General features: G+C 41.2%; 1 protein-coding gene across 1 annotated transcript in view; it reads right to left on the bottom strand.

Annotated features, from left to right (window-relative positions):
- Positions 1–14,940, bottom strand: part of GLUD1 (glutamate dehydrogenase 1) — a 29,393-nt gene extending 14,453 nt beyond the window's left edge. The window contains exons 1-4 of the mRNA XM_032116168.1: positions 14,420–14,940; positions 2,541–2,621; positions 1,648–1,703; positions 732–795 (exon numbers count right to left, since the gene is read on the bottom strand). Coding sequence (XP_031972059.1) covers positions 732–795; positions 1,648–1,703; positions 2,541–2,621; positions 14,420–14,852 — 634 coding nt within the window. The 5' untranslated portion in view covers positions 14,853–14,940. The remainder of the gene's footprint in view (positions 1–731; positions 796–1,647; positions 1,704–2,540; positions 2,622–14,419) is intronic.
- Between the last annotated feature and the right edge of the window lie 165 nt (positions 14,941–15,105).

Here is a 15,105-nt window from a genome sequence, read left to right as displayed (position 1 = left end):
ACATTCCCAAAGCAGTTAGATATCAGGAATACATGACAGACCTTTAACCAGTTACACACCTCGTTATTTATTCGCATAAGAACCTTCTCGGGGTAAAGCTGTTCCCTTTAATTAAAAATTGAGCTGGTAATATCCAGCTTTCTGCAGAGGAGATGTCCAGACAGCAAAGCTACCAGAACAACTCAGGGCTGAGTCTGAATGAAGCCCCTGCTAACATTACTGAGCTGAGGTTCTGTTACAACAGGCTCCTGTGCTTCTTGCCTACGCTTCCCTTGCAGCCTCTGGTTGCCATGGGTGAAGCCATCAACTTTTGCTGGGGTGGATCTTCTATTTCCTTCCTCTCTTTCCTCAGATATCTGCCAAAAGCCTCAACTGAGACTACAGGAAACAGTAACAGTGAGGAGTTTGCTATTAGAGATTAAAACTGCAACAAATATGGTCACAATTTTATGATCTAACTCTGAGATAAATGTGATTCATTTTGGATACTGTGACCTCAGCTTTTGTGGCTTCTCATAGCAGAACAGCCATCACAAAAAGTTAAGATATTTCCCTAAAAAATGCATGAAGATGCAATGACTCAATTCTTTGTGGCTCTTTGCTGAAAGTCCTCTATTTAAATTGTTTACAGTTCTCAAAAATACTGTTATTTAAGGATATTAACTAATAGGAACTGCCAGTGCACAATAAATCAAGCTTCTAAATTTGAGTAGTAAAGCTGCCCGACATACCAATAAAGCCCTTTTTTGCCAGCTCCATGGTAAACCTTCTCGTGATCTTTTCCAATTCATTGTCCTATAGAGAAAACGCAATAAACATCAGAAGAAATCATTAGTGTTTAGGAGTATTTGCTCAAACTTAGCCCAAGCATAAGGAAACGCCCTATTCTTTTAGAAGAAAGGATGATTCATAATTTATGTAATTTATATGCCACTCCCCAGCAGACCGTTGGTACTCAGGCAGCACAAGAAACACTGGGCTTTCTTTCCATACATTCTGATCCATGCCAGGAAGAACCACCTGTGCCCTTTGCAGAGATTTCCAGCAAACAAATCTGATATCCTGCGTGAGCCAGCAAGAGCTGGCCCTGCCAGGTGTGTAATCAACACAGCCAAACGACTTCGCACAAATCCTTACAGGAGCTTTGAACTTAGAATATCTGTTATGTATTCTAGTATTCCTCTCTGGACAAGTTGTTTTAATTAGGGCAAGAAGGCAAGCCTGCAGTAAACCTTTTATAATCCAAGTTAGTTATTATTCACACTGGAACACTGCACAGAATGGTTTAATGGAGCATAAAACTATTCGTCAAAATAAACAAAAACATTACCTTTTTTTTCTAAGAGTAACTTAATTTAAGATTTTATTAACAGTATCAACTTAAAAAAAAATTCAGGTTCCAAATTATTTGTAGTATCCTGATTTTCAGAAAAAAAAAAGTTAAGTAATTGAAGTATTCCACCTCTGAAACACAGACCTTTCAAAAATTCTTTTCCTACCTATTGCATGCACAGGCTACATTCAGCCTTTACATAGGCAGAAGTGGCAGGAGATTTTAAGTGGTCAATAATGCCCTTAGAAGAGCTTTTTTAACTGGCTGGCTTCAGTATTGCAGATAACTGAATTTTTATCTATGATTAGGCTTACTGTGTAGTTCTTGGGATTGATCTTGACACCAGCCTTTGCCCCACCAAATGGCACATCTACAAGAATGCAAAGGAAAATCATTTTACTTTTTCAACAATAAAGGCAGAAGACATGAGAAATAAGTGTAATTATATCTTTGATTTTAGCAGTGATTTTGGTTTTGCTGCATTTATGGCTTCTCAAGTGTAAGCTATGATCTGATCTAGGTACTCATAAAAATGGGAGATCTTTCAAGGCACTTTGAAAATGGTCTTTGAAACTCAAAAGTTCATTATTTAAATTTTCTATGCTTAAATATCTCTTGTCCTTGACACTTTAGAAATATTAAGTTTTATCATTTAAATTTTACTGGTTTAGCTCAAAACTTTTACTTTGCAAGTCCGAAGTGTGTCTATATACATCAGGAAAGTAATTTCTTTTCTTACACATAATGTGCAGATTCTGTCTAAACGCCTCTACAATTAAGTAGCTGTGTACATATTATACTTCTTCATAACCCATAAAGGAATTTAATCCTTCTCTCTCCGCAGCTCCCCTGCCTGAATCCTTTACAGCCTCCATCTGTTCCCCCTAAAATTAGTCCCCTACTAATCCAAGTTTGTTGTACTTGAATTTGAGTTCAAGGTGCAGTACTTTTTATGGGAGAGGGTAATTAGCAGAATTTGGACTTTTCAAATGAAAATGCAACCGTATTTAAGTATCTTCAGTAACAGCAGAGGGAATATGTATTATTATTTTGGTCACTATAGATTTTTCCCATCTTGCTACAGATTTAAGTTAGAGATTACTGTCTGAAATTCATTTTAATCCTTCATGTGTTCTTTTTTTATGTAATTACATCAGTAGTGATTGAAATTCAAGATTGAAATCTTGCTTGAACAATTAACACTTACCAACCACAGCACATTTGTATGTCATGAGAGAAGCTAAGGCTTTCACTTCATCCACGCTAACATCCATACTATAGCGAATACCTGCAAAAGACACACAAGAAAAAATAGGAATTCACTAAACTTCATAAGTATCTATAAATTGGGAAAGTTAATTCTACACCAACAACCTTTAACACGTAAGTATCTCATTTATCAACTTACTTTAAGAGGTGAAGAACAAGACCCTGTTCCCCTACTTAAATATCTATCTTTTATGTAGCAGAAATTCAAGACTTCAGTAACTTTCTATGAAGTAGTTTAATGGCAACACTCAGTCTTGGGGGAAAAAGGGGACTATTCCTTGTGAGAAAGATGAATCAAGATGACAGGTAACTAAGAGCAGAGTTTTCAAAAGGCTGATAAAGCCCTTCAGCATTCCACAAGATCTTTAGCTTTGGACTTCATTCACCGTATATACAAGATTAACTTTGTTCCTGAACATAACGTACAGGTTACAATCAAGGTCTTTTTGACAGAGTAATACAAGTTCCTGTTAAGTTCTAAGTCTTGGCTTCAAGGCCCTGGCTGCTAGAGCACAGCCACAACACAAAAAGCAACAGAGCACTCTGCTAGTTCTAATTTTTTCATAACATTTTGAGCGAATAGCTCTACACCAGCAAGCTTGTGGGACCAGGCCACCTACCCACACCCACATGGAAGCCAATGCATACCTGCATTCCCTGCACCAAGTCATTCAGCAGGGCTGCAAGTGTGTGCTGACCAATGCAAATTCAATTTGTTGAGTGCTGATAGCAGTTCAGATGCAAAATGGGTGAGCCCAGCATTCCAGGCAGTTCAAAACTGAGTAAAAAATGGTTACACAAAGGTAATGAGATCTTTCACCTGCCTGACTCTTACCAGTCTTCTGAAAAATGGAAAAATCCAATAAATTGATTGAACTCAAGATTCGTGTATTCTGAAGGTAGTTGCAGAGTAGGAAATATTTAACCAAACTGACAGGGCAGATATAGAGAACTAGAGAAGCCTAAACATGACGCTTAAGACCAACATATGCCCACAGTCACATGGCCAAAGCCAAAAAGGTCCTCCAGCTGTATGTTTGTTTCTATCCAATTTTCTCCCACCTAAGCATACAACAGAGCCATGAATAACTTGTTATTCCCATCTCTACTCCCCAAATCTTTGTCTGGAGGTTGTGAAAGTTGCACGGTCGTTTGTAGCAGGCACAGAGTGTCCTTTAGATGCCAGAACATGGCACCACAAATTTCCTATTATGTAAAGAGAAGACCATATTCAAGTTCTCCGGAGTGAAAAAAGGCCAGCATACATTATCCAAACTAAAGCACTGTGCTGCTATGAAAGCGATTCCTGAATGCTCTGGAAACAATCCCAGTTTCAAAGGAACTAAGTGCTGCTCAACTAAAGCTGAGAGCCAAGTGCTGCTTTCTTATGTGAGTTCAATCAGTAAAAGAAAGCACCATGCCTCTGCAGAACAGAATTATTGTGTATATGGGGGAAGGGTGGTCTACAAAAGCAAACTAAGTAGTTTCTGACTTAGGTAGCTGCAAGGAGTTAATGTCTGAGCTTTCAATATCCTTCCCATAGGAATATTCAACATTTAAGTGGAACCTATCAGAACCCAAAAGACCAGTCAAAGTTAGAACATAAATGTGTTTTGGGTTTTTTTTAATGTCTTACTCTGATCCTTCAGAGGAGCAGTTATCCTTCTGTCAAGCTCTAAGCAAGAGCAAACACTACCTATGGCACTGGCTGTCCTGTCTGGGGAAATCATACCTCTTGGTTGAACAGGTACTCTGGGGAAAGGTCTCATTTGAGTATTGCTCAAGCCAGTCAAGTTTGGAGTCACAGTCTGTGTTGGCCAGAAGTGAACTCTGCCCCTCCACCCCCAGCTGAACTGTATCACTGTGTATTTATTCAACCCATATACTTATTTAAACTTTGAAGTTGTGTATACAAAGCAGTTTTGCTATAAATGTACTCCTGCAGGCACACAAAATGTTGTTTATTGATATATGAAAAGGAGCAAGGAGACTAAATACTTACGGATAGTTATCTTGTACAGTTTAAAGAGAGAAGCAAAATACAAAAAGAGAGGGAAGCCTCTCCTGCAAATCATATGGAAGATAGGCTCTGAAGAGGTAAACAAGCAGCACTTCAACTAGAAGTGCTAGTGCATGTACTCCAGTGCATGTAAAACAGTTAGATCTCTGGTTCCTTGTATTACAGTCAAGGATTACTACAAACTTTGATGTAATAAATATTACATTTTCATATCAAGGTAAATAGGGAAAAAGCCCCAAGACTAAAAAAGTACTGACAGGTTTTCAATTGAGCTGCCTATTTGTCAGCCATGTACATATACCAGAACACAAAAAACCTTTGGACTTGAGGCTAAAACTGTTCTTTTCTGGACAACTTTGTATTTCTGAATAAGGTTTAACTTTTTTCCCAGGCTTTTAAACAGTTGTAATTGAAATGGCTTGACTGCTGGCTTTATCTTCGTAAGTGGAAGATTAGTCAATTCTGAGAGCTGTGCTGACTTTACTAGTCATTCTTCTCTAGTTTATGTGGTAAAATCTCCCATTAGGCGGAGTTCAGGGTGTGATCCCAGGTTCCCTGACAGGTGTGATGAATTTTTCCCTTTCCTGGCAGGAGCACATAACATTTAAGATGCGGTAACATTTCATTCCTTTTCACAATTCAGCCAGTTACTGTTTTCCAGGAATTGTAATTACTCTACAAGAGGGTCACCTCTTGACAGGGAAGTTATTTGTGCTAAGCTGTTAAGACTGATGAGAAGCAGGCATCTGAGAATGCTGTACATTCCATCTGCAAGCAGATGCACAAAGATAAAAGACATACTTAATTTCTATTCTATTTGGACATCATTGAAATTTAATTTGACAGCTTCCTAATTTGGCAGGAGTATTGCCACGCATTTGGTATGACTCCTTTGGCAGTGTTACGATGCATTCAATAGCCTGAGTCTAAAAATGGACCATATGCACAGATAAAATACTGGGTTTGGTTTTTTGGCCTTTTTTTTTTTTTTTTTTTAAGGTTCCCACTACATAAAAGCAAACAGAAGTTACTGTTAGGTAGCAAGATTGTAATTTTTTTAAGCCCTGGCAAGTCCCACGCAGAAAGTCTCTGGAAACTTGTGCCTTTTACAGCAAACTAGCTACAAAAAATAGCCTGAAGAAAGCCTCAAGTTACAGTATGACTCACTGCCATGGAAAATACTTTTCATTGGAAAACATATGAATTCTTGTTCTAGTTGAGAATTCTCTTTCCTTACCACGCCCCAAGAAGTTAAACAGTATGCTAAGAGAGACTTTGTTTTTCTATGCACAACAGCTTCAGGATGAGGAAACGTTTCAATTTAAATTTTTTTTAGTATTGGTCAGTATAAAGAGAAGGCTTTATCACCACATGGCTGTGTTTATGGTTTTAAAACTTCTTTTTTATGACCTGTATTATACTTCACTCTAGTTACCGCTTGCACTAAGCCCAGTAATTGTTTGCTCATGATTTAAGCTTAGCTTCTTAAATAGATGCTATGGACTAATTTTCACTTTTCCAAATGAAGGTAGAAAGCGCTAGAAACACAGTGTTTTTTGAATACACATCAAAGTAGTCATCATCAGCAAGGCTACTTTGGATTGTATAGTAACAGCAGTCAGTTATCATTTTAATCATTTTATCACTTTGTAGCAAGGAGTGTACTAACATGCACATAACAAAGACCTTGATTTCCAAGAAAACTGGTTATACATCCTACTAGATTTTACGTTGTAGAGGTTTCAGTATGTTCTGTGATGTTCAGTGTGTTTATGATGCTTCCTTAGAAAACGTGGTGTACAGAACCACCAGCTTTTCTAGGATGACTACTGCCTTTCTCATACGCCTACAAAGCTATTTAGGGAAGGCAGTGTCACTATTTTCCGAGCTTCTAGTGCAGTGATCCTAAATGGTAGTACCTACGTATGCCCCCACCACTAACGAGCACGAGGTATTCAAACTCTCAGAAACTAAACAGTTGCCATAGCAACAATTCAGTGCAAAACACTTGGTAAACTACTCCTCCCGCACTAAATATCTTTCAAATCTTAGTAAGTCTCTCAAGTTCCCCAGAACCTGGAACACATTTGCATCTCAGTCTAAATTATTAATATCTAACTGAGAGTTTTATCCTGCTTTGACTTTGGTGTTTTCTTCTGGTTGTGATGATCTTGTGGACTTTGGAACTAATTTGGGTCCTTTACAGATGACAATTCCTGTTAATATGGTGCATTTGTTCTGCTCACCTCTATTTGCAAAGTGCTTGCTCATCAAAGGAAGCCTTCCAGAGCAGCAGCTATCCTACACTACCCACACAGCACTCAGCAACACAGATGTCATGATCTCCTTTGGAAGTTTCTAGGACTGACCACAAGCATGTTAACCTTCCAATTAGCAACACTGGATTCTGCAGTAGCTCTGTGAGTTAGCAGCTTGCCTGACCCTGTGCAAAAGCTTGAGTGTAAGTCCACGGTCTGAAGGAGCTTCAGTACAGATGTTCACCTATGGATTCCGCAAAATCCATAAACCAGCACTTACTGCAGTGCCTTAGTTCCTCAATGTTTTAACTGTGGATTATGTATAATATTTTCATGTTTGGTAAGTAAGCAAGTGCAATTATGACTGTACTACTATCAAAGTAATCACTGACACCTAACTCAGTAGGGACAGATCATCCAAGCAATTCTTAGATTCTTTCAGAACACATACATTTTTCTAGATTCAGAAAAACAATCCAGCCTTCCCTAGAAGGAGAATGCTGAGCCTTATTTAACCATTGGGAAAGTGTGGTAAACAGCACAGTGACCAATTTGTAACTACTGAAGACAAAGAAATTCCAGATAAACCTAATAAAGCAAGATGAGTAATTCAGTACTGGAAAACAAGAACACCATACACCAATCAGCAACAAGAACTACTAATTCCTAAATTCAATTCACTAACTGCCAAGGGAGGAGATAAAAATATTTATCTCTTCCTATACAGCACTAGCCAGCTACAAAGCTGGGGCAGGACAGACATTCCCCTATAGAGACATCCCACCATGCTGCTTTAAGTACCAGTATGCATAAAATGACCACAAGGTACTCAGCCAGACAGAGTACTTCAGGATACCACTTATTGTATGTTTTTAATAAGCTGCACTTGAAACATGCAGAAACATATATGTTTATTTCAATCCATGCTGAGAAAAGCCAAGAATATTCTCTATTCAAAAATTATCTCTGGTGCATTGATAAGACTTAGTGTTTTAAGTATGAATACAGCAAATTTAGTACACTACCAGGCAAGCAAATAGTACATGAATTTACGCAGTTAGAACATGGCTATGAAATAAAGTCTCTCACCTATAGAACTACCTCAGCCCCACCTAAAGGATTAGGTTGCTCATTAAAGTGCACTCAAGACTGTAGCAACAAGGACAGAAACAGGGACATACAGTAAACTGCTTCCACACAGATATTATTACTATGTGCAGAGGGGGGTGTGTGCAGAGGGTGGAAATAACACACAAGTTGGCCCCGGCTGGTCCAAATGCCATAGGAGCTACAAAACAATAAGCCACCACAGTGCTGACATGAGGCAGGCAAATTCCATGCTCTTCTTAAGAGTCTAATTCCTGACAAGATGGAGCTGTTGCAATTCATGCAACAAAAAAGTGCTTGCTAGGATCACCCAGAGAACAGGAGGGAGACTATCACAGAGGAGATTCCTCTCCTCACCGCCCCCCAACACGTGTTTATGCAGAAAGCCCAATGCTGAGAGAAGTATGATCTCTCTATAAATAGACAAGGAGCCAACAGTGGCAAAACAACTATTTAAGATCAAGGACAAAGCTGGCTACTGCACCAATGGTATGAGCTGATTATATGAAAAAGCTTAGACTAAAAAGATTCACAGCCAAAAGAGCAAGGCATAGCCTCCTACAAGAGTACCAGAGGTAAAAACAAAAACCTGACACGGCTCACATCGCAATTAGCTTATTAAAAGACAGTAAAAGACAGGACACCCATTCCTTTATTTTTTTTAAATTTGCAATTTAAATGTATATCCACTGTTGCACTAATTGTAAAGTTAGATAAGCTACAATAAGAGAACAGAAACCTACAAAACTTGGTCAGAGGTTGGACTCGATCTTAGAGGTCTTTTCCAGTCTTAATGATTCTACGAAAATAAGGCAGTCGTATAAGCTTTACCTATAACACTGCAAGTGTTATCACAATTAGGCTAATTACCTTTGTTTTGCCCCCATAAACCTCTCACACTCCTTTGGAGTTAGATCAGTTTCCAAGGTTTATTTCAGGTTACAGATGGTCCGTGTTATAGTTCCATCTGTTGCATGGTCCATAGGGTACATTTCCATGTCTTACTCTGACAGACTCTTAGGTCAAAGACACAACCTCTTAGCTTTCACCCATACATGGCTTTTAAAAAGCAAAGCCACTAATTCAACCCAAGATAAACAGCTCTGCTGAAATGAAGATACCTTATAGCACTACTCCTTACTTACCATCTTAGAAAATGCATAAATAATGTTGAGACAGCACATGGGGTTGTACTGATCCAACTCCTGCCATGTACAGGTTTTTATTTTGCAAGTAAGGTTTCTATCATCATGTATGTACACTATTTTAAACAAGATAATGTCTGCTACAGAGGGTGTTTTATGACTGGGCACTGAGATCAGTGACAACCTTAGACCTCTGCAATGGGAAAACTGCAGCAAGTGTGGCATGAATAAAAGTCACCTTATGCAGTAAGAAACTCATTAATATGAACTCTTGAGCCAAGTGAGAAGGATAAATCCTGACAGGCAGAATAAAAGCAGCTAAGACCAGACAACAGGAAAGCTGTGTAGTGCAGAACAGCTCCTTCCACTAACCAGCCAAGGCAGCACCACACAGGAAATCAGATTCATTCACCTCCAAGACAACTGAACAAATAAAGTAAGATTCATCTGTCTTTACATAAAAGAGTGAACTTTGAAGTAATGGTTGACAAAGCTTTTCAAAATTCCTCTGTAAGCAAAAGTTATACTAAATCTAGTCCAGAACTAAAGACTGTTTTAAAGCCTTTCTGAACTGAGGAAGCAGCCGAGACTTGGTTACAACAATCTGGGTAAGTACAAACACAAGTTAGGCTGTTTCCAGCTCTGATTCACTTGGTTTCATTTATAACAGACCTGTTCAACAGCTGGTTAACATGGAAAGGCTTGAAAAAGTTTTAAAACCATTTAACAGCACTATTCCCATAGTAAATGCCGCCTAACAAACATGGAATCACTTCCATACTACTAAGCAGGTAAGAATTCAGTAAGTTTATTTTGTTTTCTGAAAGTGACCAATTAACGATAAATAGCCATCAGCAACCACATAAAAAGCAGCTTAACCAGTTATACACCTTTCACAGAACCTGATGAAATTATCTAGAAAGGTTTATTATGTTAAGTAAGAACTGCCAGAGTACTTTCCAACAAAGTCATCTGTATTCAGACATCTCATTTCCTGTATCCTATTTGGTTTGTTTTACTTCTTTAGGCAGCTGTCAGTGCAGTGAACAAGAACAGCTGTGGTTTCCTGTTAGTGCTGACCACTGGCATGCAAGTCACCACATCTGCAAAGGAAAGAGTGATGTGACCCACAGCATTACTTCAGCTACCAGGCAGCATCAGTCCAGTTGCATAAATACTACGTTTGGAGAGCAAGCAACCTGAGCTCCAACACACAAGAAAACTGCTTATTCTACATTCTCAATGGGATGAGGAGGCATCTAAATGATTTTTCCTTTTTAGCAAACACTTACATTGTAGAAAATGGAGTCCTTAAAACCTCGATTTGCATGCTGGACATACTGCAAGACCTACCTACCACGTAAATGGGGATATTCATGACCGTTCTGTAAAGATTCCTAAAGTACAGCAGAGAAGCACCACTAAGAAAAAGAATCACCACCTTCTCAATTTGCAAAGGTTTGCAACTCCCTAAGCAGAATTAAGGATTAACTTCTACAACAATTAGGTAAGCACTACAAGATCCTACAAGAAGTGTTATTTCTGGGTTCTCTCAATAAGGTGGAAAATCCCCAAAAGTTGTAAACTGAAAAGAAAGCATGTTTCAGTACCTCATGCTTCTTTTCCAGAAAAGCACTTTTCTTCACCCAATGAAGAATCACCTGCACTACCATGTAGTGACAGCTATGTCCAACACAACCAAGCTGACTTGTGTTCTTACATGTGCTTTGGGGGGAGAGAGGAAAGTAGGACAAGCCTTTAAATAACCTCCTATTTTTATTAACAATGCTTTTGATTGTTAGAACTAGGGTATTAAGAGCATTGTACTTCTTGAATAGAAATATCACAGTCGAGTTTCCCACCAAGATGTAGAAGTTTGCCTATATACAAAAAATGTAAGACTGATCCTGGATTTGCCCTCATGCAGCTGTATCAGGCCATAGCCATCCATCCACTCAAGACCTGTATTTTCAAAGCAGTCCTCTCACCACATTCACCCTGCTGAGGTATTTTCACTCTGCAGGCAAAAGAGAAGGCAGCACAGAAGAGGTACAGAAGTACTAGTCAAGGAACTGCTGGTTTGTACCAGCAGGTATCATTTGCATGCACGTGTGAGATTTATAAAGGTAAACCTTGCATTTAGAGTCTCACAGTTTCCAGATTTGGGCTGGACCACTAAACAGGGATTGAGGATTCTCCAGAAGAGAATGAGCAAGCAAAGAATTTGAAGAGATCTCTGACAGAAGGAACATCATCTAAATGTTATACTGTTAACTACAAACATTTAGTAAAAATAAGAAGGTGCCGCTAAAGTGTATATAATTAAAATGTTTATTTAGACTCTCTTTCAGTAATTCAGCTGCCTCCAAGTTTAGGGCATTTCAATCAAGATTTTAAAATTTGATTTACAGTACAAATTCTTCATTAGCTCATGGTTAAATCTGTAAATGCCCTTATAAACAGAAAGGCATACAGAAGTAACACACAATTGCTAATGTACTATTATGGTATGAATGTACTGAAAAAAATTAGAAACAGTTGAAGGAGGACAGCCTTTAAAAGACCTAAAAACTTTTATACTCCTACATTTCATACTTGAATCTTAAAGTGTACTTTGACCATTTGTCTAATCTGCATACAGAACAGTATTTAATATTCTCTAAACAGCATCTCTTATCCTTCAGTTTATGTAAACCTCAAGAAATGTAAGAGATGAGCTTTTAAAGCACAATGCTCCTTGAAAGAATGACAGACATGACAAAGCATCCCTACTTGCTAGCAATCACCTAGCAGTAACTAAACACCATTTCTTTCTTAGTACCAAATATACACACACACTCCCAAAAAAAAAAAAAAATGCAGAATGGGTAACCCTGTTTTACTAAATTTTACTTTTCAGGAAGTGCAAAGTTAAAGGTCACAGTTCTGCATGTGAAAAGATTTGGAAGCTGTGTTCCTCCTAATGTCTTTGCAAGCCTTCCACTTGTCAACTCACCCCTTCTTTTAAAAGGTGGGCTTATGTCCCTTGCTGCTTCTAGAGGGTGTGAATTACTTGCATTGGACTCTGGGGTCCACAGTGTGTGGGACACTCACTTCAGCAAGTTTCCCTATTTCATACTGTTACATGGAATTCAGAGTTGTATTTCACTGGACTTTGTGCTTTTATCCCTGTGGGATTGTACTAAGATTCTAGTTTTAAAATCTCTTTTACACAAAAGCTCAAGTTGTTGGTGCATTTTGGGTGGATCAAATGTACTATAAATGCAGAAATATCTTTACCACTCCTTTGCCATTAAAGTAGAAATGTTCTACTTCCTCACACCTTTTTCATAGCAGGTTTCAAGCAATTAATCTACTCTTACCATGCATCCCATTTAAATTTACTGCAAATCCAGATCTGTCATCTGATAGCGAGCAAATTCTTAGAGAGCATTAGAAGGTGAAATGCATTAATGATCTCTGTGCTGAAGAATGGAAAGGAAATATCATTTGCAATTTCTTCCCTAAATCCAGGGGGGGTGAGGAGCAGCACATGAAGAAAGGGACAAACTACTGAGACCTCCTACTTTCTTCAGCTGTCATTTTCAATTGTCTTAGAATCTGCAGTTGTAGCTTTCTATAAGTGCTCCAGTGTTTGCCTCAGTGTGAGTGCAGACAGGCATAACAAATGCCACCAAAAATCAAGAAATTCTGGTGAGGATCTAGAAATATAGGTATCCGAACAGAAGGTGTCCAATCACCCAGTTGGTGGGTTTTGTTCATGTACAGTGCATCTTATAATTATTTGTTGTGTAAACATTAGTTCCTTCACTTGTGAGAAATACTAATGTGAAATATTAGAAGCTATCATATTTAATGCTATTTTATTACTTGATTTGTCACTGGACTGCATTTTGTTATGCAAGCAGGATCTTAAGAGTAACACAGGCTGTACAGCAAACAGTAAGCAGCAGCAAAGAGTAACTTAACTGGAGCACTGATACAACAGCAGTGTGATAGTCACCAGTATTTTAAAAGAAATTATAGCAATGGCATAGAATAGTAGCTTTACTCAGAGTAAACTTCAGCCACACCCAACTTCAGCTACAGCTAAGTCTGATGCTAACTCTTGCTTCAAGTAAACAACCAAAAGCTGAGTTAGCCTCTTTTGGGTAAGAATTTAGCATGTCACAGGACACTCAATACATATTTGATTTTAGAATGTCAGGAATCACATTAACAGGACAGACTATTTGTGCTGCAGAGAGAAATCCTTATGTCATATATATACAACAGCTGAACTGATGGTTACAAATACATTTACCTAAGAACACCCTTCCTAATCTAGTCTTGAAGTCAGAGGACCTCATTTATAAGAAATCGCTTGCTTTCTGTAACCATCATTATTTACCATAAAGCTGGTTTACTCTGAAAAAAATGTGTTTACAGACTACAGAAGCTCTGGTTTGAGTCACACACCTGAAATGGTTTCCAATATTTAAATGTCCATAAAGATCAGAGCTCTTGAGTAAGTTATGCTGAAGGACATCTGTATTTGTTTTTCAAGGAAATGCCATCTATCCCAGACTAAAAAGGGGTCTGATTCCTCTGAGATCACGGCCAATCCCACGAGAGCCCAGCTCTGCTCAGCTCCAGTGGGAATCACCCTTTCGGTCCCTTGGCACGTCGTTGGGCTCACCTATGCTGACCTAGCTACTTCTAGAAAAATCACTTTTGTCTTCCTATGTATCCAGCCGGTAACTGGATACACAGTTAACTTGTTATTAACACTTGTTATTTTTCTGTACGGATATTTTCTGTGTGAGCATTAGGGTTTCGCGAACACAGCAGGCTGAGTGTAAAGGGACAGTGGCTCCTCCAGCTCTCGACTCGAGCACGCACTTCTAGCATGGTGCTCCCACGTTTCCCTACAAACACTATCTGGTCTGAGTCACACCGAGTTAAAATTAGGCGGGGGCTCGCCTCGCCGTTCCTAGGGCCAGACTGGCGGTGGGTGCGGCGAAGGCCCGACCGGCAGCCGTGACAGCCGGCACCGGGGCTGGCCCGGGGATCACCCGCGGGGCCGGGACAGCGGAGCGCTGAAGGGCTGCGGAGGAACCGCCCTGCGCCTGCCTTGCCTCGGGTATCGGATACCGCGGGTGGCAGAGGGAAGCAGCCGCCTACCCTCGCTGGCCGGGCGGGCAGCGGGCGCGGCGGGACAGGGCCGCCAGGGCAGGGGCGGCTGGCCGGAGCACGGCGGGGCGGGGCGGCCCTCCGCGGGCCCGGGGAGCTCCGCGGCGGGTCTCACCTCCCTTGCAGGGCGTGCGGTGCTGGCTGTGCTGCGCCCGGTAGCCCTCGATCACTTCCCACTCGCCATTGTCGCGCTTGATGGGGAAGGAGACGCTGAGCACATGGTTGCATGGCTTGATGATGCGGAGGATGCCGCGGACGCGGTGGCGCCGCTCCTCCATGCTCTCGCGGGTGCGCAGCCCCTCCACTAGCTTGTCCTCCACGATGCTGGCGCCGCGATCGAAGAACCCCTCCACCATCTTGAAGAAGTTGGGGTCGTCCTCCTTCTTCGCCGCCTCGCAGTAGTGCCGCCGCGGGCACCGGCCCCCGCCCCATGCCGCCGCCGCCACCACTGCCCCCCCGGCCGCTGCCGGCCCGCCCGGCTCCGCGCCCGCCAGCACGGAGCCGGCAGCCAGGCGGGACGCCAGCAGCTCCCCCAAGTAGCGGTACATGGCGGCGGCCGCCACCAGAAGCGAGGATCGGAGCGGCGCTGCCGCTGTCACAGGAGGCGCCGGGCGCCGCCGCCGCCGCCTTTAAACGCGGGCTGCAGGAGGGGCGGCGCGGGCCCGCGGGGCGCGGGGGGCGGGAGCTCTCCGCGCCTCCTGAGCGCGCCTGCGCCCCGCGCCCCACACCGCCCCCGGCGGGATTCGCGGACGGGGAGGGGGCGCGGCGGACGGGGCGGGGTCGGGCTGGGCCGAGCCTGCG

Source organism: Corvus moneduloides, chromosome 8, assembly GCF_009650955.1.
Source record: "Corvus moneduloides isolate bCorMon1 chromosome 8, bCorMon1.pri, whole genome shotgun sequence".
NCBI classification, from domain to species: domain Eukaryota; kingdom Metazoa; phylum Chordata; class Aves; order Passeriformes; family Corvidae; genus Corvus; species Corvus moneduloides.
The sequence above is the reverse complement of the archived record's forward strand: the minus strand, read 5'-3'. Positions and strand labels throughout refer to the sequence as shown.